Source organism: Equus caballus, chromosome 12 (assembly GCF_041296265.1).
Source record: "Equus caballus isolate H_3958 breed thoroughbred chromosome 12, TB-T2T, whole genome shotgun sequence".
NCBI lineage: Eukaryota > Metazoa > Chordata > Mammalia > Perissodactyla > Equidae > Equus > Equus caballus.
This window is the reverse complement of record NC_091695.1, coordinates 42,931,020-42,957,304: the sequence shown is the minus strand read 5'-3', so window position 1 is coordinate 42,957,304 and position 26,285 is coordinate 42,931,020. Positions and strand designations below refer to the sequence as shown.

At 60.7% G+C, this 26,285-nt stretch overlaps 3 protein-coding genes across 12 annotated transcripts in view; 2 read left to right on the top strand and 1 right to left on the bottom strand.

Moving 5' to 3' along the window:
- LOC102148581 (golgin subfamily A member 6-like protein 22) overlaps positions 1-10,583 on the top strand; it is a 38,209-nt gene extending 27,626 nt beyond the window's left edge. For 4 of the 9 annotated variants that reach the window (XM_005598309.4, XM_023654469.2, XM_023654468.2 and 1 more), the window contains 3 exons: positions 1,646-1,801; positions 7,243-7,333; positions 10,199-10,583. The gene's annotated coding sequence lies outside the window, so the exon portion shown is untranslated. Of the gene's footprint in view, positions 1-1,645; positions 1,802-2,405; positions 2,520-7,242; positions 7,334-8,477; positions 8,828-10,198 lie in introns of all 9 variants that reach the window. The other 5 variants (XM_023654470.2, XM_070230197.1, XM_005598311.4 and 2 more) reach the window with 3 other exon arrangements.
- OVOL1 (ovo like transcriptional repressor 1) lies at positions 1,015-12,359 on the bottom strand. The gene is made up of 4 exons (XM_001494412.5): positions 12,226-12,359; positions 5,328-5,545; positions 3,393-3,582; positions 1,015-3,103 (listed from the first exon to the last, which is right to left on the bottom strand). Exons 1-4 carry the CDS (start codon positions 12,323-12,325, stop codon positions 2,808-2,810), a joined length of 804 nt encoding a protein of 267 aa, XP_001494462.1. The 5' UTR covers positions 12,326-12,359; the 3' UTR covers positions 1,015-2,807.
- AP5B1 (adaptor related protein complex 5 subunit beta 1) lies at positions 12,269-23,967 on the top strand. 2 transcript variants are annotated; one of them, XM_023654464.2, is made up of 3 exons: positions 12,269-12,575; positions 21,081-21,248; positions 21,352-23,967. In XM_023654464.2, exons 2-3 carry the CDS (start codon positions 21,099-21,101, stop codon positions 23,842-23,844), a joined length of 2,643 nt encoding a protein of 880 aa, XP_023510232.2. In that variant the 5' UTR covers positions 12,269-12,575; positions 21,081-21,098; the 3' UTR covers positions 23,845-23,967. The 2 variants fall into 2 exon arrangements, with proteins under 2 accessions (XP_023510232.2, XP_023510231.2); XM_023654463.2 differs by lacking the exon at positions 12,269-12,575 and adding an exon at positions 20,568-20,679.
- Positions 23,968-26,285: the final 2,318 nt, after the last annotated feature.

The following is a 26,285-nucleotide window of genomic DNA, read 5'->3' as shown; positions in this document are numbered from 1 at the left end:
TCCAATCTCATGGGCTTCTCACAGGGAGCCCTGGAGGTCAGATCAGTGTTCTCCTTTCTCCTCCCAGCACCAGGGCAGCAACCCTCCTGAGCCTCCTGGAACATCACGCCAAGGGCCCAGGCCTGGCAGCGCCCCCCACCTCCTCCTCCTCCATCTGGCAGGGGTGTGATGGAAGAACACTGAGCTGGGACTTGGGGACCAGGGTCCCCAGGGTGATGAGGTCTCCCTGAGTGATCCTGGGTAGGTGATGGGGAAGGCCAGGTAATCTCCAAATGTCCTTGTACTTTGAATTGCTAGAGGTGCCCTGCTGTCTCCTAGTCTCTACGTCGGCTTTGTGCGCAGACCTCGAGCCAGGCTGTCTGGTTTGGATCCTAGCTCCACTACTAGCTAGTGGTGAGACTTTGGGCCAGCTGCCTAACTTCTCTCTGCCAGGTGGTGATAACAGCCCCTTCCTCAGACGGTGGCTGGAAGATCAACCAGCTAATATGCTTAAACACTTACGAGTGTGCCTGGCACAGAACAAGCACTGTGCAAGTGTGGCCATCCTTATAGCCAGGAGTCTAACGTGGAAGTGATGTGAACTCTGTGCCCTATTATTTGGGAATGCGGCTCTTCCTCCTGTGGTCCTGGCTGGGTGCTGGGAAGAAAAGCCAGGACTGGATGCTGAGTGAATGCACCAGCCCGGTGGAGAGCCAGGAGTCAGGGTGTGGGAGCATCAGGCAGGTGAAGAGAGCCCCGGGGGAGGCCCTGTGGCCGCTGCCAAGAGCAAAGGGTGGCCCAGGGGTCATCGGGCACTGACTGCCCAGACCATTGGCAGGCCACTCCATCCATCTGCATCAGGTTCTTGTCTTGACTTGAGGCCCACTGGTAACCATAAAAGGGCAAAGCTTTGAATAGAATGCATCGATTGTTTTGATTAATTTCCCGAGGCGGCGGGGGGCGGGGGGGGGGGGTACGGGGGGCAGGGGGGCGGAAGGAAGCCCTTTAAGACAAAAAAATCAAAAGTGCAAAAAATGATAGTTCTTTGATTTTAATAGTTGCGGGGAAAGTTATAAAATAAAACAGACAACACAGAGCCTTGTGACTCCCTCAGATCAGCAAAGAACACAGGGATACGGAAATGTAAACAAAACAGAGTTTCCAGATAGTGTTATTTTATACTATATAACTTCCAGAATACAGCAGCTCCCCCACACTCTAAAGTAAAATGAACAAGAGTCTTCCAGAACAATCTGTCCACATTCAGGGAAGTCAGAGAGGCGCCTTCCCCTCAGCCCAGGGCTGTGCGGACGCTGCTCCTTCCAGGCACGAGAGGCCAAGGCCGGTTCTGCTGGGGTTTGGCTTCAGCCCACTGGGTCATGGACCTCTTTCGAGTTTGCCTTCTCATTTTTCAGCAGGCTGGCTCCAACCCCTGCCCGTGTCTCCCTGTGACCCACACCTGTTATTAGCAGGAAACCCAGCCATGCCAAGGGAGCCTGGCCAAGTCCCTCAGATGGAGCCTTAGGTGCTCGAGACCCAGCCTACTCATTTGAAAAACAGTCAGAAAAAAGGCTACAAATAGAACTTGTTAATCATCTAAGACTGTCCTCCCTCTCGAGGTTTCTGATGTGTCTGGTTATTATTCTGTTCCAATTTTTTGCTGCAGTCCCAGGGTTTCTGACTCCACCAGGAAGAGAGCAGTCCTGCAGCCTGGCCCGGCTCTTCCCAGCATTTCAGGCCGTGGACTCGGTGTGTCAGACTCATCATCCCACCTGGCTCACCCCTGAAGCCGCAGCTGGACAAACCCTCGACTTCCGGAAGGGTGAGTTATTCCACAAAAGGTCCGTTATCAGGAGACAAGGAGGCTCCCGGTAACCCTGAGAAGCTTGCCTTGGAAGGATATGGGAGGGAGGCAGAGCCACAGGGGAGGGAAGAACAGAAGACAGGAGGTGCTGTCCCAGCAGACGGGGAAGGACAGAAAGCACAGTGCATCCTCCAGGCCGGGCCGGAGGAAGGTCTTAGGTTAAACATCTCAGGAGGTACAAAGGATGGCGGGGGCCAGCGCAGCCACCGCAGAACCAAGGCACAGAGGAGGTGTGAAATGTCCGGGATAAATAGAATTGCATGGGAGGGAGAAAAGCCAGCTCCATCCTCGCTTAAAAATACTTATGCCATCGGCACCAAAAATATATTAATATCTGTACATTTGTTATCGTTAAAAAAAGGAAATAAAACCTTGTTGGCACCTTGTAGTGATTTCTTAAGAATGAGATGATACGTGGAAAGGCCTCCTGTGTGTGTGTGTGTGTGCACACGTCTACAGCTGTGCATCTCCCTGTCTGAAGGGCAGAGCCCCCTGCGGCCCTGGGCATTAGAAACACTGCCAGGCAGGCAGCCGCCAGCTCCCCCACCGCTGTTGTTTGCAGGGTGCTCTCTGCAGTACTCCTGACTCTGCCGGCCACAGCCATGGGGACCTGCAGCCTCCAGCCCTGCGCTCCAGAGGCGGCAGGCGACAGGGTCACCCTCACATACCTCCTCTGGTAAGATGTCCTGTCTCGTCGGTATACTGCTTCAAATGGAAGGCAGCCTGGGCTCCCCTCCGCCACACCCTCGCACACGCCTGCCCAGGCTCTGAGCGGCCTCTGCTCATAGGACAAAAACGCCAATGTGAGCAGAGGTCAGGGCAGGGCCGGAGCAAGCACATGCACCCGGGGACTCCAGTCCTGATCACCAGTGTGCCGGCAGGAGGCAGAGGAGGGTGGACTGGCCAGGCAGCCGGCAGGTGACCCCCAGCCGGCTCGGGGCCTGCACAGGCCGGGTGGGGCCACTCAGAGGTGGTGGTTGCTCTGTAGCAGGGAGGTGACGGTGTTCTGCAGGGCCATGGCCACCTTCTTAGAGGTCTTGCGCAGCAGCGGGCTGTCGGGGTGGTGCTCCTTCAGGTGCAGGACGTGGCCCTCCTGGCTCTCAGACGTGCAGCCACACTCCTCGCACACGTATAGCTTGGCCCGCCGCTCCTTGTATGCGTACTTCTGCTGCACGCCGTGGATCTTCTTGAGATGAGACTCCAGAGAGCAGCGCTGCGTGAAGGCCTTGTCACACAGGCTGCATTTGTAGGGCCGCACGCCTGCGGGAAGGACAGGGCCAGGTGTCAGAGACCTGATGGGGGCCTGTTGGCAGCTTCCTAGACAAAGAAAGGCTGGGCCACCTAACTCCGGGGAAGAGGAACAGACGGAGCCCTGCCCAGCTCCGGCTGCTCCAGTGACATGACCGATGAGCTGGGAGGACTCTGCCCTGAGCTCCGCAACGCCCCTCCCAGGCCCCCGCTGCCAGGGAGCAGGCTTGCTGCAGCTCCCACGTGGCCCCAGCCAGGCGGGGTCGGGTCGTGTCTGCCTCTAACCACGGGCTCCTCTTACCCGTGTGGGTGCGGACGTGTCTCTTCAGGTCGAAGGTGTCATTGAAGCCCTTCCCACAGTAGGTGCAGAGGTGCCTCTTGACATCATTGTGACACTTCATGTGGCGATTCAGCATTCGCTGGTAGGTGAATGCCTTCTGGCAGATGTGGCAGGTGAAGAGGTCTCCACTGGGACTGTCCCCCAGGGTCACCTGTGGGTGAGGCCAGTGTTTGTGACAGATACCCAGGAGTTGGGGCCGCAGGTTGGCAGACTGGGAGGAACAAACGCTAGCCCCCAGGCCCTCCTGGAAAGCCATGCCCGCCCTCCAGAGGCCACACCTCTGTGCCATTTGCTCACAGAGATATGAAGTGGTGAGGCTGGAAGGAACCTCTGGGTCAATGGTTCAGGTCCCCATTCAGGGCCACCACCCAGCCCCTTCTTTACTAGCTAGAGATGGACAGCCAGCTCACTACAGAAACAGCCCAATTCATCGTCAGCAACCGTCCCTGGGAGAAAGTTCCCTGAGCCCAAATCTTTCTCTGTAGTTTCTGCTCTCTGTTCTCGTTCTCCGCCTAACGACAGGGGAAAATGTCCATGACATGGTCTCTGTGGCAGCCTTCCAAGGCTGAGGCCACCGCGGTGAGCCTGGGATCCCCTCGCAGCCCAGCCCAGCTGCCCGGTTTACTTGACATGGTATGGTTTGAGTCTCTTTGCCACCCTGGTAACTCTCTTGCTGATAAATATTTTTCACTTCTTTTGTAATTACGGAAAATCTCACATCTATTCAGAAGTGGAGACGTGGCCTTGATGCCTCACCTCTGTTAATGTTCGGAGGTTGCTGTCCTTTGTGGGTGGCCCTGTCGCTGGCAACTCCTCCTGAGCTCCCTGGGCATGGGGTGCGCCCTGTTGCACCACACCTCCTTGTTCTGTACCGCTTCTGAAACCTGGTAAATGCCCCTCGTTGCTAGCTAGGCAAGAGCTTTAGGTCAGGACTCCTCCTCTGGCACATCTGCTGTCTTTGCTCACAGAGATCTGAAGTGGTGGGGCTGGAAGAGAGCCTCTGCTCTCTCCCCACGCCCTCCCTTCCCACTGGGGTCCAAGGGCTGGGAAGAAGGGCCTGTGGGGGATCAGGGGCACTGTACTGGCTCTCTGGCCAATTGCCCAGCAGGTGTCTCGGTGGTTCGCCTCCCGTTACAACACCCACTTGGCCTCCGCAGGTAAGAGAGGAAGGAACAGCAGTTCGCTGCCAGCTTTCTCCAGTCTTTTGGCACATAGGATAGCGCTGCAAGAACCCTTCTGCTAGCTCCCTGATAGCAAGTGCTTCCAGATCCTGGAGCTTTCCAGAATGTAGGTGCAGCCAGGGGTAGCCCCGCTATTTGCACTCTTCTTGAAAGCAGGGGCACCCCCACTGCCTCATGCACTCCTTACTGCTTCTGCGGCTGAGCGCAGTGGGGCTGCTCAGCAGGCCCGCCCTGGGTGCATGGCCTTGAGAGCCAATGGGCTGGAAGGAGCACACTTATGACGAGGCGGACACCGCCAGGGACACACCTTGGGGACAGTTAACCACCGAGCGGACTCCAGGCCTCACTCCCAATGCAGCCCAGGAGAAGGTGCTGAGCGGCCTCACGTCTCCCCGCTTTTCCTAGGACTTCTGTGTAAAGAAGTGGCTCCCCGTAAGGCCAGAAATGAAACTCGCCAACCCAAGAATGGACTCCAAAGGGTCAAATGTCTTGTGAATCCCACCACTTCTTCCTCATGCAAGACATTCTCACTTTAGATCGACTCCTCTCCTTTTCCGGCCCCTGTCTGCGCCCCAGCCAGGTTCACTTCTCTGCAGAAACCCCAACCCAGATCCAAGGCCAGCCTCTGCCTAGGTCTCATTTGTGCCACATCTTGTGGGCCAGACACAGGTCTACACATGTCTCTGGTCCTCAGAGACAGCGTGAGGGTCAGTACCTTCATTTTGGTGCGCAGGAAGCCATGGTCTCTGCTCTGGGGGTCTGCCAAGCGGCCCATGTCTTCAGAGGGAAGCTGGGCCACCACGCAGGGCCCAGGGACCACACTGTAGCTGGAGTCCCGAAGGCTCATGTCCAAAGCCAGGGGGCAAGAAGGGGGTTCAGCCACCGATGGCTCTGGCTCCTGGTAGGGCTGTGGTGGGCAGAAGCCCAGGCTGACTGTAGAGAGAAGAACAGCCAGGTGAGGGGCTTGGTGGGGAAAAGAGGATTCAGTCAGATTTCAGGAAGCTTCCCTGGCCATGAGCTGGCTGGAACCCCGAGCCTCCAGCCGGCCTCTTGTAGGCATGTGGCAGAGCAGGGCTGCCCCCGCCCACGGCCGCCTGCACTTCCCTCCCTCCCCATCAAGGTAATCACAGGTGACGCCAGCCAAGTGCCATGGCCCACAGGCCTGCCCACTGAGTAATTTGTGTCTTAGCGGAACTGGGAGGACCGAACCTGCCCTGCCAATTATCCCGCCAGAGTTGTCTGCCGGCCCCACCTGGGCCAGTCCCTCTAGATTCCAGGCCTCCTTCACGCTCCTGCAAGGACAAAGGGCGCCACTGGAGGCCCTCAGCCCAAGGACTCATCCCTGCCCCAGAAGGGGCCCTGGTGGTCTGGGTCACTCTGGGCCTCTCTTCCAGGCGGATTTAGTTTCTGGCCTTGGGGGATTGGCTGGTCCCACCCCCTTCTCCCCAGGGTGGGCCCGTCCCTGCTGTTGCAGCCCTTCAGGGCTCCAGGCTCCCACTCCTGCTGGCCCAGCTTGGCAGGCAAACAGGCCAGGCAGGGTGGAGCAGGGAGGAGGTCAGGGAGCAGCAGGTGGATGCGGTGTAACAGTCTCATGGGCAGCCTGCCCGGCGGTTACGCAAGCCTCGCCCACAGCCGGGACCGCTCGCTGTGGCCCCGAGAGGGCTGGCAGCCGCCCCCCGCGCAGCACCGATACCTGGCAGCCCTTTGATGGGCCGCTCCCCACAACAGACACCTCACACTGGATGGGGCCGGGGAGGCCTGGCCCTGGGCCTGACCGGAGAGGAGCAGGAAGAATTCTGAGTGACACAGAGGAGACAAGTCTTGAGACTCTTGAGGCAAGTCTCAAGAGCTGGGGCAAACAATCCAAGGTTTCAATGCCATCAGGATTTTTCTTCCAAAAAGGCTAAGCGCTCTACTTAAAACCCATCCACTAGGAACATTTTCCAAGCCTCCGGAGGAAAAACCAAGAAGGGCCTAGAAGAGAAAGGATGAGTGGGCTTCAGAGTTAGAGTCTCAGACCCCTGAACAAGGAAGACCCTGCTGCAGCTGCTGTCCCCGAGCTGGGGACACGGAGCCGACAGCCCCCGGGAGGGCAGCTGCCCTCCCCTCCTCTCCCAGGACACAAGGTCCGAGCAGAGGACAGGATGGGGGCCAGCAGAGGAATGGACTAATGGAGGAGGGAGAGTATGAAAGCACCGAAGTTTCGGGAGAGGCCCCGGCTCTCGCCCCCTCAAAACACAACAAAGGTCTGATGGAAAGAACGCGCCTGCCCGCCGCCCAGAACTCGTTCTGCTGGCACTGGCGTCCGTCTGTCCAGGGACTTTAATGAGCCACCTCATTCTGGGAGTTGATTCACCAGCGCCTGGCCCTGGCCTGGCCTCTGAGCTGGTGTGGACGTGAGGCCCAGGCCCTCCAGGCCTTGGGGTCCCTCTTGTCTTCCTGCAGTGGCGGCTGTCTATGCTCGTGGGATGGGGCCGGGGGAGGACAGGGGCGCGTCACTGTTGGCGGCTTCTGATGCCAGTTTCCCAGCTATTGGAGATCTTGGCAGAGAATTCTAAGCTGAATGACAATTGTCATTTCTCACTCCAGGTAGAGACAGACAGGAACCTCTACCCTCTTCTGTCTTTCAGTACCAGAGAGCGTGAGGAAGACTCCCGAAAGCTGGAGCCGGGCTGTGCCGCCTGCCTGCACACAGAGCAGCAGAGGGAGGAGTGACAGCCGGTGAGGACTAACGGGTTTGCGCTCAAAACGAGTGGTCGCTCTGGGCCCCGTTGCTCCACTGGAGGGGGTTCATGGTTAGGGTTCTGGGGATCCACGCCAGCTTGGGAGGGGGCCTGTTTCCCGGGCCTGCCTCTCCTCTCTCACAGAAACCTGGAAGTGATGGTGCTGGGGAACCGGGCGCAGGGAGAGGGCCTGCCTCATCTGGCCTCTGTGCCGCCTCTACCCCGAGCCGGGGCAGGTGAGGCTGGATGGGCAGCCACATGGCTGCCAGGGAGGGGATGTTGGCCTCATCCCACCCACCCCACCAAACCTGTCTTCCTGCCACCCCCGTGAGCACGTCCCTGCTGCTGCCGCACGCATAGGGAGTGCTCGTTGGTGTGCCGCTCCTGTGGGTGTCACTGAGTGACAAGAGGCAGGAAGCAGAACTGGTTGGGCCCTGCTTGCGCTGCTCTCTGTCCCCTAATTAGATGTTTCCGGCAAGGCGGTGGCCGTTGTGGCCTCTCATTGCCCACCCACAGCTGGGGAATGTGGTAAGGCCAAACCAGCCTGGCCCTCTCCCTCCTCCCTCAGGGGTTCAAGGGTTCCCCTGCTGTTGACCCAACTTGCCTCCACCTGATGACGTTGAGGACACGGGCCTGGAGCAGCTTCCCCACTGAGGGCCTCTCCTCCCTCACTCTCAGCAAGTCTCCTCTCTCTTGGATTGAAAGCTGCTGGCCCAAATACTGGACAGAGTGCCAGGTTCTGCCCCATCCACAGCCTCAGACCAGGGCTGGGCATGAGGCCTGGCCCCCGGCTCTGCGGGGACGGCAGGTGAAGCGGACATGAGCACACCTAGCCTCTGACCACAGCAGGCTGGGGCTGGGGCTGACCTGGGGGAGGTTAACTCAGCTCTGAATGGGGGACCCAGTATGTCAGCACAGCCCAGGTTGGTGTTAGGTGGCCCTGCATCCTTATCAGGAAGGGTGGGGGTCCCCTGTGCCCGTCTCCTCCAGTCCCAGCAGGTCAGCTAGCAGTGCCGGAAAGCAAGCCAGTGCCAGCCAACTGGCAGAGGCGGGCAGCCCTGGAAATATAACGGCGACCTGTTGTTTCCATTCTGTGAATGCCAAGTTTGTCTCTCAGGCAGTATCTTTTCCCCCTTGCCCAGCCGCTTTTCATCCCCTGCCACAATGAAGTCAAAACGGTGTACCTCAGCCCTCACACTGGGGACGACGGCCCTGGCCAGCTGGGAACTATGCTTCTGCTCCCACCCTCCTGTCCAGTGAGGGGCTGGGCACCCCTCTGGGGCTCAACCGACACTTGGTAAAAGTGAACGGCATTAAAAAGGAACCCTGACATCAATAACAGCCACACCTGGCGCCCGTCCTCCCCATGCCCAGAGGACTCGCCCACACCTGCTTGCTTTCTGGGACAAATGGCCTGGCAGGATGCTGCCTCGGGTCACGAAGGCTTGGGACAAACAGCTTGGCAGCTTGGATGACGGCACCCTTGGGCCAGGTAGGAGTCCCATAGAGCCCACTGCCTGGGCCGAGTTGCTCTTCTGTCCCCATCCACTGTCTACTCTCCCAGCCTTGCTCCCTGGAGAGCACGACAGACATGTCCTCCACTGCCAACACTTCCGGGGATTCTAAAAATCGTCATCATCAGAGGCCCGGTCTCACCCAGTCCCCCACTCCTCCCGCCCCCAGATGTGTACTCTGGGGTCCACAGCTGACTTTCTCAGCCTTTCGAACTCGGCCTGGAAAGAGAGCTGCCCAGGTTCCCACACTGCCTCATCAGAGCCAGGCTGAGCCTCCAGTCTCCTCCACCTCGGCCGGCTTCCTCCCTGGGAGGGGCGTGTGCTGTTGACCGGGCAGAAGAGACTGCAGAGGCTCCCAGGCAGGGAAGTGGGTTCTGGGGGCCTGAACGGGGCCCTGGGGTGCTCACGGCCTATCTGGGAGCACATCATCAGTCTACCTGCAAGTGCTTTCCTGGCCTTGTGAGATTTCACTCAGCAGGAGCTTGGCGGGCCCAGCTTCATCCTTGCTCCTCAAGCTTCCCCTTCAGACCAAAGAAAGGAATGTAGCCCCTGGGTACAGGTGCCTGGTTCATCCTCAAGAAACCAGCGTTACTCCCTCACTCCAGTCAATATTGACACAACAAAGGAGGGACGCCAGGGCCGCAGCAGTGAAGGGCTCAAGTGTGCGCTCCTGGGCCTCGAGGGCCCCAATAGTGACCACCAAGCCTTTCGATGCTCCTAGTGTGAGTGGAGCCACCTCCCACCCCGTGAGGCCTTCAGCCCCAAATGCCCACTTCTGGGCTTTTCCCTCTGCTTTGGGAGGAGAGTGAGGCCCAGGGGAGAGGTCCTGCACCAGGGGGTGGGCCCTCTAGGATTGTGCCTCAAGGAGAGATGCCAGAGTGCTGGTCAGACTGGGGCCCTCAGTCAGAGCTGCCAGGCTGGGGCCCCGGGCCAGTACAAGCTTCTCCTTCCAGGTGCTCTCTGATGCTTTAAGGGTCTTAGGGGGCCCTGGAGGGAAGGGCAGACCTCAAACCCTTCCCCGTTCCCCGCCCTCCCAGCACTTTCCCAGTGAGAGCGGATGGGGTCAATGCTTAGCTGGTCACAACGTGCGGAGTTTGGGAGGTGGGGTGAAAGAAACGTGCCCAGCCGGCTCCTGGGGTCACGCTCGACTGGTGATGGAATGGCCCAGCCAGGGGACAGGCCACCACAAAACACTCCCCCCACTCTCCAGCCATCTGAGGCACCCGAGCGTAGCCCGAGAACGTTCCCTTTCTCATTTCCAAAAACTGTGGGAAAACTCTCCAGTGGGCCCCACGGCTTTTGAAGCAAAATTAAGTTCTTTAACTTCTACCCTTTACTCCACCCCACAGGACTCTCCCTCGCCAGAGCAATGAGGGCCGATTCTGACCTGCGCCCTCCAGCTTAGACCCCCACCCAACATCCAGGACGATCCTGCAGAGTGAGCGACCTCTCCCCTCACCCGGACGACAGCAGCAGGTGACACAGACCAGCAGAGCCCTCCCCTGCACTTGAGGGGACAGCACCTGGGGTGTAGGTCTCCCCTGCCACTCCCACCACGGCCACCAGAACTGTGGTGGGGAAAATCACTGGGACACAAGGAAGTCAAGGATTTGAACCAACGGAATTTCTCTGTCCTTTGAAAGAGTCAACACATGATCTGTTACTGATTGGGATGTGAAATAAAACTAAAAATAACAGCACACTGAGTCTCGAGCAGGCTCAGCTCACCTTTAACACAGTCCAAGTTCAGTTTATCAGATCCCAAGGAGCAGCTAAGCAGCAAGTCACACACAGGTGAGGGAGGAGGCAGGAGCGAGGAAGGGGCTGGCGGCCCACGGGCGGCCCCTCTGGAGGCGGAACCCCAGTCATCTTGCCGGAGCAAAGCAAGAAACTATAAACAGAATTCTGGGTCCACACCCTAATCCACCTCAGGGGAGGTTGGCAACTCACTTCCCTTTTTGTCTCAGTTTCCCCACCGGGGTCATCAGGGACCTCTGGCACACTCCTTTGTTTTAAGGAGCCTGTAGAAAAGGGGCCGAGGCGCTTGAGATAAGGTTAAGCTGTGAAACATCCGGGCAGCCTCATAGGCCATTGGATCCTGGTGGATCAGGCCACAGAGACCTCACCACTGCACCCATTGTTGCCAACAATTTACGCAGGAGAGAAACTGAGGCAAGAGCCCTCACAGGGCCCCTCACCGCCCTCATTTTTCCACTTTCCTACAAGGCCTGGGGCGGTGCCAGGGAGCCTCCAGATCAAGGGTCAAAGTCGGTTGGTTAATTACAACCTCTCCCCCCTTGGAGGCGCTGGGAGGGAGCTCAGCGCATCCCCCGCCCCACCCCCAGGCCTGGGGAGGGGGAGTTCCGAAGGAAACCGGCTTTCTCCTGAGCAAAGATTTTGTTGGGGGTGGGGGAGGACAGAAGGAGCAGAAAGGTTCTCAGGGCTAACAGAGGAAGATGCACTGGAGGAAGAAACAACTCGGGTTACTCATTCAAAGGTGACGCCGACGCTGTCGAGGCGTCTTCCAAAAATAAACTGGGTGCACCAGCTTCCCCGGGCCCGGGGCCCCTGGCTGTGGAGTGGGCTCCTTAAAACCACTTTCGGCTCAACTGTGTCCTCTCCAAGGTTGGAGGCGGCGCCTTTCTAACAGACAGGAGACCTAATCCCACCTCTGTCTTCAGGGCAAGCGGGGTGCAGCTTCCCCACGGTCTCCGCGCACCCTGTGGGGCCGCCGGCTGGGACCCCCACCGGCCCGAGCCTCGCCGCGAACTTATGGCCACCAGTGGTGGGGGCTAGAACCAGCGATCTATGAAGGCGGCTTCAACTCTTGAGTCTTCTCTCACATTTTGCACAAATCTCGGCCGAAAGTCCAGCTCGCTCCCTGCCCCCCAAAGTGGCATCGCTCCAGTGCCCTCCTCCCGCTTCATAAAAGTCCCGGCTTTCTGGATTTACGACGTGAGAGTGGAGGGTCGCCTAAGCGGTGACACACCCCGTTGCCTCCCCTGCGCCGCGGCTCGGGCCGGTGGAGGGGAGGGCGGCACCGCGCGGACCCGCGCGCTCGGACCAGCCTGCCCCCAGCCCGCCGCGGGACATGGGAACGGCTCTCACCCCCGCCCCCGACGGCCCCCGCCCCCACCCTTCCGACGGCCCGGCCCTGCCCTCCCCTCCCCCCGCGCCCGAAGGCGGCCGCGCCTCGGGCTAACGGGGCCGCGGCCGCTTAAACATTAAATCGGGCGCCTCCACTGCGCCGGCCGCCGGGCTCCGCGTTCTTGCGCCCTGCACGCCCGCCGCCTCGACGGGCCCCGCTGCCCGCTGGGGCGCCGCAGGCTCCATCCAGGGTGGCGGGGGCCTCGGGGCTTGCGGGCGGGCGCCTCACCTGGCACGTAGATCTCGCCGCGCTCCTCGTCTGGGAGCTCGCTCCAGTTCCTCTTGCACGTGGAGACGCACGGCTTCTTCACGAGAAACGCGCGGGGCATTTTCGAACCCTCCTCGGCTGGCACCGTCTGCTTCTGTCTCTAGAGCCGGGAGCCGTCCCACTTTCCCGGGCCGGGCTGGAGGCGGGCGGGGGCAACTCAGGGAAGGAGCCTCCAAAGCGCCCCCACGTTCCGCAGAGAGACCGTGCCCGGGACGGCGTGCGCCGTTTCCAACTCCGCGGTGCTGTCGCCGTCCTCCGTCCGGACGAGGTCCCTCGCAGCCAGGTGCAGCGGGCGGCGGGCGAAGCGGCAGGTAAGCGTCTCCGGGCTCGACTGGCGTCCCCCGCGGCCGCTCGGGAAGTCTTAAAGTGCGAGCCGGACGGACGGGTTCACGCTTTATTGGCTCGCGGCGGTGTGTGTTGGTGGCTGGGGCGGGGAGGGGGGTGATCTGAGCTAATTAGCTTGGAGTGGCCCGGGGAGCGACGGCGCATGCGTTGGGAAATAACGGTGACAACCCACCTATTTGTTACCTGTCGAACCGGTTTCCATTCCGCTGCCGGTGAGGTGGCCTCGCGGCCTGGGCGGGGTGGCCGGGTGGGGGCGGGGGGCGGGCGCAGGGCACCAGCACTGGCTGCCCAGCCTGTCGGGCCGCCGCCCGCCTGGGACCTCCCTGCCGGGAGTGCTAGCGTTCGCAAACGGGAGTTTCGGAGGGAGCGGAGGGGAGGGGAGGGAGGGGGCAACGTTATTTGCACCCGCGCTCGCACGCTCTGCAGGTGATGAAATGAAACTCGCCCCACTGAGCCCGGCCCGGCGCGTCCCGGGCGCCTGGGGAGGCGCGAGTCGTCGGGCGGGAACGGACGGCCCGGCCCACACTTGTTGAACCAGGTGTGGGCCAAGGCGGCCCCGGATCCCAAAGGCCTGGCTGAGCAATTCGTGGTTCCGCCCAAAGGTGTTTCTGGGCGCCGGCTTGGTGCGGGAAGGCACGCGGGCAGCGGGAGCGCGCCGGCCGGTGGGCGGCGGGCGGGGACGCACGCGGCCGCGATACCAAGCGGAGAGCTCCCGCTGGGTGCGAGCGCTGACCCCTGCCGAGATCCCGCCTTCTGGTCGGGGAAGCGCGGACGGCTTCGCGTAGGAAGAGGCGTTTAAACCGCTCTGAGTCCACTGAGATCCTGCAGAACTCCAGAGCCTTAGTCATTGGGGCTTACACATGTGCAAAACCCCTCCATCATCCTTGTCCCAAATGGCCAGATTTCAGGTGCAGCAAGGCCAGCGGGGAGCTGAGGCCCGAGGACCTCTGGAGAAGTCAGGCCCAACCTATTTTGTCTGGCTACAGCCACCGCAGAGGCTCGTGTCCGCTTCCCCCATAGCCCACCCTTGGGTGCGGTTCAGCCTGGAATGCCCCCTCCAGCCATTCCTCCTGCTCTGCCCAGTCCCCAGGCCCGGCCGGGGGGATCCCCACCCTCCTCAGAAGCTGGGGATGCTTGGTGGCTTCCAGGAGGCATGTTTAGTGTGGCACTTTGGCCGCTGGCCTGGCTGGGCTTTTCTCACCAGCTGACCTAGTCAAGGCAGGGATAGGACCCTCTTCCTCTTTTTAGCTCCCCTGTCCCCCAGTATAAAATAATCTAACGTCCCAGAATCCCTACCACACAGATACCTTTCTCACGTATTAAATGTTTGCTGGGACAGAGTCGGAGGAAGTGAGTCTGGTAAATGAATTCACACAGTTCAAAAGTCAGGAGTCAAAGAGGAGCAGCCGGCCCTGGTGGACTTGCAGGCATCTAGTGGGAGAGGATGGTTTTTCAAAGGGGGAGACTTGCAGAGGCCCGGCAGGACTTCTGTGGAGCGCCCCTGGGTGGGTGGGGGGAGCGTGGACTGTGGGGGCAGATGGCCTCCTCCTCTGCTCCTTCCTGGAGCCTGAGTTTGGCCAAGGAGCTTTCCTTTCCAGCCTGTTACTTTGTCTGTCACCGCAGAATCTCAGCTACCTCCCAGGTCACTGTGAGGGGTGATGTGAGCTCTGGCAGGGGCGGTAATGTGTGCCCCCTTCCCCAGGGCTCTGCCTTCCCACTGCCCACCCTCCACTCTGACCCTGGACCCTGTCAGTCAACTGACATTAAGTGAGCACCTGTTTCACACTTGTCTTTTGAGCAAATCCTGGAGAAACAACATTGACTAACACAGTCTGTCTAGGAGAGAGGTGAATTTAGTTCATTCATTCAACAAATATTTCTTGAGCACGTTGGTTGTGCCAGACTCTGGCCCGGGCTGGCACACAGGAGGTGCTTAGTAAATGCTGCGGGCAAGTCTTCAGGGATGACCCTGGACACAAGGGACAGCCTTTCTCATCGGGGAAACAACACAAATGTCTCCCCTTGTGGAAAGCAGGTTAATCATTTTTTTTTTTTTTTTTTTTGAGGAAGATTAGCCCTGAGCTAACTGCTGCCAATCCTCCTTTTTTTGCTGAGGAAGACTGGCCCTGAGCTAACATCTGTGCCCATCTTCCTCTACTTTATATCTGGGACATCTACCACAGCATGGCTTGCCAAGCGGTGCCATGTCCACACCCAGGATCCGAACCAGTGAACCCCTGGCCGCAGAGGCGGAATGTGCTCTCTTAACTGCTGCGCCACCGGGCCGGCCCCCAAGAAAGTTACACAGTGTATGGAATGAGGCCCCAGGAGGGAGGGGTATTCGTCCACGCTGTCCACTGCTCTCTCTCTGATATCTGCAACTGTGCCTGGCACGTAGCGGGTTATCAATAAATATTTGTTGAATGAAAGAATATCCTATTTCTCTTTTTTCCCCAATTATTTTATTGAGAGCATAATGGTTTATAACATTGTGTGATTTGAGGTGTACATTATTATTTATCAGTTTCTGTATAGACTTCATTGTGCTTATTTCTCTCGACTCATGTGACCCATTCAGCCTTTCGTGTTCCAATTTTTGGTAGAAGCATAGAAAACAGAGCATATTTCTTTATTATAAGGAAAATAATAGTGCAAGTTCAGTGATGAAAGGCAGCTGACCCTGGCTGTCAGGGAGAGATTAGAGAGTGGTGGGGTCTGTGGAGAATGTCCCTGGTGAAAGGGGCAGTGACAATCACGTCATTCGAGCACAGAAACCCAACATGGGCACATCTATTTTCCAAGAGAAGCTGGAAATCCAGATTTGTATGTGAAATCGGCTGTTTTTAAATGTTGACTCAAATTTTTTTGAAACATGGAATGAGTCAAACAAAATCCCTTTGTGGGTCAGATTCGACCCACAGGTTTGACCATAGGCTGCTGGTGTGTGGTCTGTGGTTTGTGGGCAGCTCTGGGACCAGACAATGTGTGTGAACTTGGGTAAACACCCAGCTGAACTGTGAGCTTCACGAGGGCAGGCACCCTCTGGGCTGCTCACACGGTGCCAGTGAGATGTCATTCATTCATTCCTTAGTTCAGTCCACAAATATTGATTGAATACCCCCCACGTGCTAGGCACTGGGGATTCTGAGATGCAAGGCAAACCGACAAGCAAGGCAACTATTAGTGCGATGTAGGACCTTTAACTAGAAGCAGGATAGTGACAGGTGGGGAGTGCTGAGATCTGAATGAGAGGTAGGAGCCAGCTGGGCAGCACAGGGAAAGGCCTGATCCGAGGAAGGAACAGCTGGTGCAAAAGCGCCTGAGTGGGACTGAGCCGTGTGTGTGCGTGTGATGAACCGAAAGGCAAGGTGGCTGGTCCGTGAGGGGCTGGGAGGGTAGGAACTGAGGTTGGAGAGGCAGGTCAGCCACGTCATGTGAGGCTGAGTGTGGTGGGAAGCCTTAGGGTCTGCCAAGGGGAGAATGGAGTGTGGGGGTCGGGGGGAGGGGTGGTGAGGGTAGCAGTAGGGAGACCACTGAGGCTACTGCAGTGGTCCAAGCAGGAGGTGATGGTGGCCTGGGCCAGCTGCAAACAGAGCCCGGAGGGCTGATTCCAGTTCTTCCGAGTGGACGTCTCTCTGGTACAGCAGACAGAGGGGTGAAGGAGGGTTGAACCCCAGCAGGCAAGTAAGGACTACACTCCCCGAAGAGTGGTGGCCGGCACCCGCCTTCAGTGCTCGGCTCCCATCCCGAGCAGCCTGGGAGAGATAGGGCAGGAGTCGGATGGAGAAAGTTTGGAAAAACCCCTTCCTGTTCTCAGAGAAGGCTTCCCAGTGGGGCCAGGGTGGGGTGGGGGTGCGGCGGGGGCTGGGAAGCGTGGAGGCCAAAGGCAGAAGGGCTTCTGGGAAATGAGCTGTGAGGACAAGCAGGAAAGAACACTGGGCCTGGAGTCACGCTGCCCCAGACTCAGTCCCAGGGACTTGAGCCAAGCTACCTAAGCTCTCAGGACCTCAGTCTACACATCTGTGGGGTGGGGCTCCTAGTTCCAGCTCTGCTACCCAGAGCTGTCAAGAAATGCTGTCAGTTTGTTTTTGCCCAGAAGCCTAGCAGGCCCTTGAAATTGGACTCAGCCTTAAAGCAGGCCATTGGTGCCCCCAGCCACCAAGACCTCTGCTTGGCTCAAAGGGTGGCCTTTCCAGCCCTGTTTGACAGTAGTCCCATGGAGGCTGCAAAGGCCTGACAAACTGTGAAGTGCTGTGGGTGACACTGACTGCTCCATCTCTTGCTGAGTTTCTGCCCACGGGCCTCCCCATCCACTGCCAGGGTGGGCCAGGGCCCCTTAAGGCCTGGCAGGGAGCAGGAGGCCGCCACGTGGGCAGAAAGCTCCTGAGGAGGAGCTGGGGGCGTGGGCAGAGGAGGAGGCTCCCTGGGCCTCTGGAGCAGTGCGGGGGGCGTGAGTTCCTGCTGGAGGGGGCGGAGGAACCGTGTTAGGTTCACCACCGTGGCCATGGGTCTGGTCTGCCAGACTTGATTTCATCCTCACAGTTCCCACAGCCTTCTCGGTCTCCGATACTGGAAGCATCAGCCCCCCCAAGTACTCAGGGCCAAAGCCCAGAGTCATCCACCTCCCTCTTCCCTCACCCCACACAGCCACCCACCAGCAAGTCCTGTCAGCTCCAGGTGCATCTGGCATCCATCCACACCTCCATCTCCATGGTTACCAGCCTGGTCCAAACCCCGGCCCATCTCACCTGGACCACAGAACAGCCTCTTGGCCAGCCTCCCCCTCCCCCCCCCCCCCAGCTGTCTCCCCTCAGCTCAAACCCTTCAGTGGTTCCCATCACAACTGGAATAGGGTCCTTGAGGCCTGGCGCACCCCGGCCCCTGCTGGCCTCCTGACCCCGTGCCTCTCCCTTCCCCTTGGCTCTGTATGGACCAGCCACACTGCTTGCCCTCTGTCCACTGAACAGGCCAGAGCCTGTCCCCACTCAGGCCTCTCCTCTGCTGCTCCTTTGGCCTGGAACGCTTTCCCCACTTGATGACTGGCTACCTCTCGTCACTCAGGTTTCTTCCCAGAGGCCTCTCCAGCCACCCCTAGCTAAATCCTCGTTCCCCGAGTCACCTCTGTCCCATTAGCCTATTCTGGGCCTTTTGCAGCATCTTTTACTCCATGCAGTTTTGGTCTGTCTTGTTTCTTGTCCGTTCCCTTCTCCCCCAGTGTGAGTTCTGTACATGAGAGACTTCTTTTAACACCGTTTTCAGTAGTTTTATTTAGATATGATTCATATACCATAAAATCCACCCTTTTAAAGTGTACAATTCAGTGGATTTTAGTACCTTCACAAAGTTGTGCAACACTCACCCCCGAAAGACACCCTGAACTCATTAGCAGTCACTCCCCATTCCTCCCAACCCCCAGCCCCTGGCACCCACTGCTCTGCTTTCTGTCTAGGGATCTGACTGTTGATGGGTTCTTTTGAAGCCTCTCTGTATCCCCAGCGCCCAGTGCAGTGAGGACGGGTGAGTCACATCCCCCATTTTACAGATGAGAAAACGAAGGCTCAGGAGCCCCAGGAAACTGACTTCCACTTTTCCAAGCCTTTCGTCTAGTGTCTCCCCAGAACTGGGCTGCGCTGGGGAACGTGGAAACTCAGCAGGAAGAGAAGGAATGAGGTGTGGGCACGGAGTGGGGAGTTCCCTGCTCAGCTCTCACCTCGGCCCCGTCACTTGGGAAGTCACTCTCCAGGGCTGGCCTGCTGACAGTGGACTCAGGGAACATTCATGCCCTCAGTGCCGGTGGGCTGAGCTCAACTCTATGCCCAGCCTGTGCCAGGGACAGAAGCAGCCCCACCCTCCCATCGGGTAGCAGACATCCAAGCAGGCAGGTGCGAGCTGCGGGTAGCCAGTGTGGGAGGAGGGCCAGTCAGGGCCAGCAAGGGGCCGTTTGCTGAAGTCCAGGCTCCACCTTTTCGGAGCTCTGTGATTTGGGGCAAGTGACTGCACCTCTCTGGGCCTCCCTTGCCTCCTCGGTGAATGGTACCCATCCTCAGGTACCTCGGGGTTGCTGTGAGCCTCGGTGAGTCCATGTGGATGCTCCCACCACAGCAGCAGGAACCACACATGGATTCCCTCCCTGCAGACCCCGGGCCCCAGGGAGCCAAGGCTCAGAAAGGCTGGCGGCCGTGAGAGGCTGAGCAGGGGCCAGAGCCAGCATCGGATTTCCTAACCCTTTGAAGCCTGTTTCCTCAACTGTAAAAAGGGTTTAATAATCATTTCGCCCTCCCTGCGACTGGGGAGGGCCGGGGCGGTGCAGTTATCAGGACCCTCTGGGCCTCAGACAGGGCAACCAGACAGGCTCCTTGTTACTCCCAAGCTGCCTTCCCTCCCCAGGCTGCTGTCATCCTGGCCTCTTTCATCTGAGGTCTAATTAGCCAGGCTGCCCCACCCCACCGCCTCTTGGGCGGGAGTCATCACTCCCATTTTATAGATGGGGAAACTGAGGCACCTAGAGGGAAGTAGTTTGGGGCTGCCGCCTGTGAGTCAACTGTGGAGCCAGGGCCCAGAGGAGCTGGGACTGGGCTTTCCAGCTGGACCTGTCCCTGGGGGTGGATCCCTGTCTCCAGCCCCCTGGTGCCCCTGGCACCCTGGGCACCCACACAGCCTCTTCTCCAGCCCTCTCCCCCCCGCCACTCTACCACCTCCCATCTGAAGGGCAGCAGGATGGGGTAGGGAAGGGCCTTTGAAGCCTGAGGGAAGGAGAGCAACTAGTTGGCAGCAGCAAGCATGGGGGCTCAGGCCTGTTTCATCTTCAAAGCGGGCTAATTAGAGCCAGAGGCGTTAGTCAGGCTGCGGGCTGTGGGGTCTGGATGCCGGCGGTTCCGTGCCCAGGAAACCAGTGGTCAGTGGGGCATCTGCTGCCTGCGTCCCCGGCCAGAGGCTGCTCAGAGCGCGCCAGGCCCAACCCCCTAAAGCCCCCAAACAGCCCTGATCCAGCCTCTGGAGGTCAAGAGTGCTGGTTTGGGCCGGCCCCGTGGCCGAGTGGTTAAGTTCCCGCGCTCCGCTTCAGCGGCCCAGGGTTTGGTCGGTTGGGATCCTGGGCGCGGAGATGGCACCGCTCATCAGGCCATGCTGAGGTGGCATCCCACATGCCACAACTATAAAGACCTAACTAAAAGTATACAACTATCTACTGGGGGGATTTGGGGAGAAAAAGCAAAAAAAAAAAAAAAAGTCCTGGTTCGGGCACTGGTTGGCCCCAGGTCTTTGGCGGCGAGGCCTCGGTTTCCCGGTCGGTGCTAGGCGTGCGTGCCATGAGCCCCGTGATCCGCCGGGCCCTGCCAGTCCGCACGTCTGCAGCCCGTTGTTTTCCGGCTTCATCCCGGCTTGTCCTCGCCCCGCCAGCTTCACCTCGGCCGGCAGGATTGCGCGACGCGTGCCGACCAGCGGCGGGGCCGAAGGCAAAGGTCAGCAGCTTCCGCCCGCCGCGACCCCGGCGCCAGCTCCGCGCCCCCAAGCCGAGCGGGTGGGGGCCGGGGCCGGCGTCGGAGAAGCGAAGCCAAGCCCCGAGGCGCCCGCCTGACCGGTTCAGCCGGGGCCGCGGCGCGCACTTCCTGCGGGCGCCCTGGGACCGCACCTTGCACACCCCCCAGCGGCCACCCTGGGAGCCCGAGGACCGGCACCCTACGCCACCCCCAGGGGCCGCGCGCGGTGGCGCCGGGTGCGGTGCGCCCGGGCGCCCTTCTCTCCAGCCCAGCGGGCGCTGTCCAGCGGAGGCCCCGGGATCGCGGCCCGCGCGCGGGGGACCCCGGCCTCCGGGAGCCGGGACCCACCCCCCTCCGCCGCCCCTGCCCGGGCCTGCGGCGGTTTCGGGGAAGGGGGGCTGCGCGCAGCGGGACAGTTACTCAGCCCCAGCGAAACCTGCAGGTCGGCACCTGCCGGCCGGGCGGGAGGGGGAGGCGGCGGCCCCGTTACGGCCCCGCCCCGTCTCGGCCGCCCACGCGCCGCCCCGCCCCGCGCCGCCCGCCCGGAAGGAGCCGGCCGGCCCGAGCGCCCGCGGCGGCTGAGTCAGGCGGGGTGAGAGCGGCCGGCCCGTTACCACGGGCGCCGGGGGCCGGGGCGGCGCTGTGGTTTCGGTGCCGGCCGCGGGCGGGTGGCCTAATGAGCTCTCGGCACGCACCCCGCGCTCGCGGCCCGCCCGGCGCCCCGCCTCTGCTCGCCCGCGCTCCTGCCCCGCGGGGACCCTGGCGGCCCGCCCCGGCGTCACCCCCGAAACCTCTGGGTTTCATCTCGAGACCGAGACGCGGGGTCCCCGCTGGCGTCTGCGCGTGGCCGCGGAAGGCTGGGATCTGCGGGGCGGCCCTGGGTGACCGCAGCCCCCTCGGGCTTGGCGCAGGGGCTCGGGCGCCCTCTGGTGGCCTCGGGACCCAGCGCGTCCCCCTGCCAGCGGCCCGATCTTGCTTCGCTCCTCCCTGCAGGGACCGGCGTGCCTGACCATGGGGCCCCCGAGCCGGGAAGCCTGGGCCCAGCGCCTGAGCGCCTTCCGGGCCAGCCCGTCCGCCTTCATGGCAGGTCCCGAGGGTGAGGATCTCGGTCGTGACCTGCTGAGCGACCTGAGGAGTGAGAAGCTGAACGAACAGACCAAGGTAGGCCCGGCACGCGCCCCTTGCCCTGACCCCTACGGTGACCTCAGTCCTCTGCGCCCTGAACCTCGTTCTCGTGATTCTCACCCACGTCCCCCATCCCCAGGTTTCCTTGCTGGCCCTGAGCTTGGAGTACCCAGCCCAGCTGTGGCCGGACGCCCCTGCGGCCGAGGCAGCCGCCTCCTCCCTGTTGGACACCCTGGTCCTTTTACCCCCGCGGCCTTCAGCGCTGCGGAAGCCCCTACTGCTGGCGGCCACCACAGCCTTGGTGGCAGGAGGCGCGCTGGGCCCCACCTCGGGAGCCTCCCTCCGGCTCCTGCCCCTACTGCTCGGCTTGGCCTCCGGCCGAGATCTGGGGCGAGGCTTCGGCCCCGCCTCGGAGCAGCGCCCCCTGCAGGCCACGGCGTGCGAGTGCCTTCGGGAGCTGGAGAGCTGCCAGCCCGGCCTGCTTGGGGGCTGCCTGGGGCTGCTGCGGGGCCTGCTGGGGCAGGAGGGCGCCGTGGGGCCGGTCCAGCCACTCAGCCTGCTGCTGGCGCTTGCTCTGCGCAACACCTTGGTGATACAGGCCAGGGCGGGCGCTGGCCTGCAGGGCCTGCTCGTAGCCGGGAGCTCTGGCACCGGAGGCAGTCCCTGGACCTGGACACTAGCCGAAGAGGGCGCTGCCCACCTTCAGCCCCAGGCCCCCAGCTGGCTGGCAGCTGAGGAAGGGGAGTGTGGCCTTGCAGCACTAGAGCCCAATCCTGAGGAGGCCCGGGAGCTGCGGGCCGCCGTGGCCCAGCTTCTGGACACCTCCTACCTGCTCGCTCCTGTGGCCCAGGCCCAGCTGCTGTGGCTGCTGGGCTGGGCCCTGCGGGGTCTTCGGGGACAGCTGCCAGTGCTCTTCAAGACGCAGTTGGTCCGGCTGCTGGGCACAGCACAGCTGACGCTGCTGCACGCTGTGCTGGCACTCAAGGCGGCCTTCGGGGAGGCGCTGTTCACGGCCCAGGATGAGGACCTGCTGCTCCGTCGTCTCACCGCGGCTGCCCAGCACCCAGCCGTGCCCCCGCCTGCCCATCTCTTCTACCTGCACTGCCTCCTGCACTTCCCTGAGAACTGCCCGCTGGGCCCCACGGGCGAGGAGGCTGCCCCGCTGCTGCTGGGGCCCCAGCTGTGCCGCGGCCTCCTGCCCAGTCTCCTGCACGACCCCATGGCTCTCCTGGCCCGCCTGCATCTGCTGTGTTTGCTCTGTGCTGAAGACGAAGAAAAGGAAGAGAAAGGCCAGGGTCAGAGCCCCCAGCTCTACTTAGAGGACCTGCTGGCCGGCCTGCGACAGAGGGCCGCCCTGGATGGGGCCCCCCGGGCCTTGGCCACTCTCTGCTTCCAGGCCTCATACCTGGTTGCTCATTGCCTGGCGGGGCAACCGACGGTGATGACAGCCTTGACCCACGGACTGGTCCAGCTGTACCGAGACCGGCCTGTGCTGGCTCCCCATTTTGTGGACCTCTTGGATCAGGTGGGCCCTGAGCTGGGAGAGCCCCTAAGGGTGGCCTTGCAGCAGGAGGTGGTGGCCAGGCCAGGCAAGGATGAGGCCCTTCGTTGGCACCTGCAGATGCTGGCAAAGGTGGCAGACGGGGATGCCCAGAGTGGCACCCTCAGCTTCCTGCAGGCCGCAGCTGCCCACTGCAAAGACTGGGGCCTCCAGCAGGCCCTGCTGCAGGTCTGCCGGGCTCTGCTGCGGGCGGGCGTCAGGGGAGGCCTCGCGGACTTGCTGCAGGCGCTGGCATGGCAGCTGGAGGACCCTGATGGGCGGGACCACGCCCGCCTCTACTACGTTCTCCTAGCCCACCTGGCAACGCCGAAGCTGCAGGTGGCCCTGGGCCCCTCACTCGTGGCACCTGCACTGGCCTCTTCACTGGTGGCTGAGAACCAGGGCTTTGTCGCGGCACTGATGGTGCAGGAGGCCCCGGCCCCGATTCAGCTGAGCGTGGGGCCCCGCAGAGCTGAGGGCCCCATCCCAGTGCTCCAGCTCCAGGTGGAGGTGCTGGAGCCGGTGTACTCTTTGGAGCTGCGCTTCCGCGTGGAAGGACAACTCTACGCGCCGCTGGGGGCTGTCCACGTGCCCTGCCTGTGCCCCGGCCGCCCCGCCCGCCCTTTACTCCTGCCCCTGCAACCCCGCCGCCCAGCCCCCACGAGGCTGGATGTGCGAGCCCTGTACACCACACTCACTGGCCTCACGTGCCATGCCCACCTGCCGCCCCTGCCCGTGACCTTCGCTGACCTCTTTCTGCCTTTCCCGCAGCCCCCTGAAGGGACAGAACTGGGCTTCTTTGAGGAGCTCTGGGACTCCTGCCTGCCAAAGGGCACCGAGAGTCGCCTGTGGTGCCCTCTTGGGCCAGAGGGGCTGGAGGCCTTAGTGTCCCGCCACCTGGAGCCCTTTGTGATGGTGGCCCAGCCCCCCAGTAGCTACCACATAGCCATCCGCCTGCCCCCAGACTCGAGGCTGCTGCTGCGCCTGGAGGCAGCCCAGGCCGATGGAGTGCCTGTGGCCCTGCGGACCGATGACTGGGCTGTGTTGCCCTTGGCGGGGGACTACCTCCGTGGGCTGTCGGCTGCTGCCTGAGCCCCAGGGCCGTGCCAGGCGGGGGCAGGACTGTGGCCCTCGTAGGGCCTTGTCTAGAAGAGCTTGTTGAGGACCAGGACATGATCCTGTGGCTCCTTTCTAAAAAAATGTACATTCACCGTCTTTTGCTGGTTGGTTTTCTTTTGGTTGGGGGCAGAACCACTGGGGTGGGGGTCAGAGGTCCCAAGAAAGTTTCTAGATGAGGAACTGCCAGAGAGCAGGTCTCTGAAGTTCCTTCCTGCACAAATAGAATTCTCCAGAGTCCCTGCCCAGGAGGCAGAAGAAAAAACATGGTCATCTCTGCTTCCCAGAGAGGGTCTGGCCTGCCCAAAGCCACTCAGCAATTTGGGAACGAGGCTGGAGCTGGACTGGGGCCTCCTGACCTGTGGGCCAGCGCTTTTCAATTCCCGAGGTTTGCAGGGGCTGCCCCAGGGGGCTCAGGCCAAATGGGACCACGGAAGGATGACCAGAAACAGTGAGAGGAGGCTGCAGCTGCCAGCGGCCCCTTCCTTGGAGAGGGAGGCCCCGGGCCGTCGTGACTGGAGCCTCTAGGAAGGGCTGGCTGGTATGTTTCAGGGCTCAGAGGGCCACGTGATCTGGGCTAAAACTGAGCTGGCCTTTCCTCACCCCAGCCCCTCAGGAGCCCCGCCTGTGGACCTAGGAATCTTCCCAGGTCCGAAGAACTAGTTCTCTCAGTTCTTTTTCCAAATATGTGAGTTACTTAGGCTTCCAGCGTATTGAGGCCAACTCTGCTGCCAGTCACCGAGGCGGTGTTTTCCACGGACGCTGCCTTGTTTCATCCTTGCAGCAGCTGGGCAGGGCCCCATGGATGAGGAAATCTGGGCCAGAGGGTTTGAGTGATTTTCCTGCGGTCATCTAGCTAGTTGGCAATCGGGTTTTGTCACCCTGGAGCAGGTTTCCATTACCACACCGTCAAGCAGAGCTCTGCACGGGCTGCAAGGCACAGAGTCCCCAGCCCTCTCTGCCCTGGGCCAGCCCCCGGGAGGCTGGAGGAGCAGCGGTCAGCAGTGCTGGGTGGAGAAGGACCGGAGGCTCGGGTCCTGCTGTTCTGGGGAGGGCCTCTCCAGCGGCCCTGCCTCTTGGGCTCCCAGCCCACAGGTTCCGATGGGCCAGACTTGCCCCTCCTAAGTGCGGCGGGCTAGGGGAGGAGAGACGGGCCCGGGACAAGGCAGGCTGTTACAGGGCAGGTTGGGAGCTCGGTCCCAAGCTCAGGTCCGGCAGTGACTTGCTGTGTGAGCTGGGCAGGCCATTGCCAATCAGGAAGGGTTTGGTTCCAGGAAACAGAAACTTCTCCAGCTCTTTTCAGCAGAAAGGGATGTAAGACAGGTACTTACAAACTCACGGGGAAGGCTGGAGAAGGGAGCCTCCAGGAGGCCACCGCGGGAACTGCTGAGTTCCAGAACGTGCTGCCCTGCCTGCAGTGCAGCTCTTCTCAGTACCCAGAAGCTGGGCCCCGACCCTGGCACATGGGGTGGGGCTGCCACCACTGCCTCTTGACACCAAAGCCAGAGAGCTGACACCGTTGCAGAATAACCGAACCTTCCACAGCCAGCAAACGGCCTCCTCTCCGTCCACATCGTGCAGAGGCATCTTATCAGTGGAATATATTTCTCACGCAGACCTCTAGTGGCAAGGGAGGCCAGAAGACGTACTTGTTTTCTTTCTGACCTCAGATGCAGAAGATGGTGGTAATCCTTTGACTAAGATGAAGATAATTGGCCCATGGAAGGACTCACTTACTATCCTTTTGTCTGTCTGTCTCACCATTCACACATCCATCCCGTTTTACCCACCCACTCCCCCAGTGCTGGGTACCAGATGACCTCCAGCTCCCCCCACCCACCACAAGTTTGCCGCTGTGGACATTCTTCTCTGTCCTTATGGACTTATGTGACAATCTCCCTGGGATGCGTATCAGGGGCAGAATTGCTGAATTGTAGGGCATGCACACGCATAATGTGACTAAGTGATGTCAGAGTAATTAAAGTTTTAGCTTTGCATCCTCGGTATGCTCAGGAAGGCATGCCAGGAGGTAGGCATGGACACCACCGTCCACCTCTTTGCATCCTCCATATCCACATACTTCTGCTCATACTTTACCTTCTCAAAGATCATAGCAGCAACAACAGGCGCCCGCCTAACCACCCCTCCTGCAACCAAAACGGGACGCCCAAAGTCCCATCAGCCTCTGTCCACCTGTGTGGATGTTACCAGTGTTCACCAGTCCTGGCTCTCCACTTCCAGGCACGCTTGTACCCTTCCCCACTTTCTCGAGGCTAGGCCTGGCCGTGAGACCGGCTTTGGCTCAGGAAGTGCGGAGAATGTCAGTTCTAAGGCAAAACATCTGATGGCCAGTGTGAAGCCATCCCCGCCCCGGTGGCAGGCGTGGAAGCGCACGTCGATGGGACATGCGGAACAGT

Excerpts from the sequence above, each read along its gene's own strand:
- OVOL1 (XM_001494412.5), bottom strand. The coding sequence starts at position 12,325 with ATGCCCCGCGCGTTTCTCGTGAAGAAGCCGTGCGTCTCCACGTGCAAG. Across the intron at positions 5,546-12,225 it reads CGGCGAGATCTACGTGCCAG|TCAGCCTGGGCTTCTGCCCA; the intron begins GTGAGGCGCCCG and ends TTCTCTCTACAG. Across the intron at positions 3,583-5,327 it reads TCCTGCGCACCAAAATGAAG|GTGACCCTGGGGGACAGTCC; the intron begins GTACTGACCCTC and ends CCTCACCCACAG.
- AP5B1 (XM_023654464.2), top strand. The coding sequence starts at position 21,099 with ATGGGGCCCCCGAGCCGGGAAGCCTGGGCCCAGCGCCTGAGCGCCTTC. Across the intron at positions 21,249-21,351 it reads AGCTGAACGAACAGACCAAG|GTTTCCTTGCTGGCCCTGAG; the intron begins GTAGGCCCGGCA and ends CCCCATCCCCAG.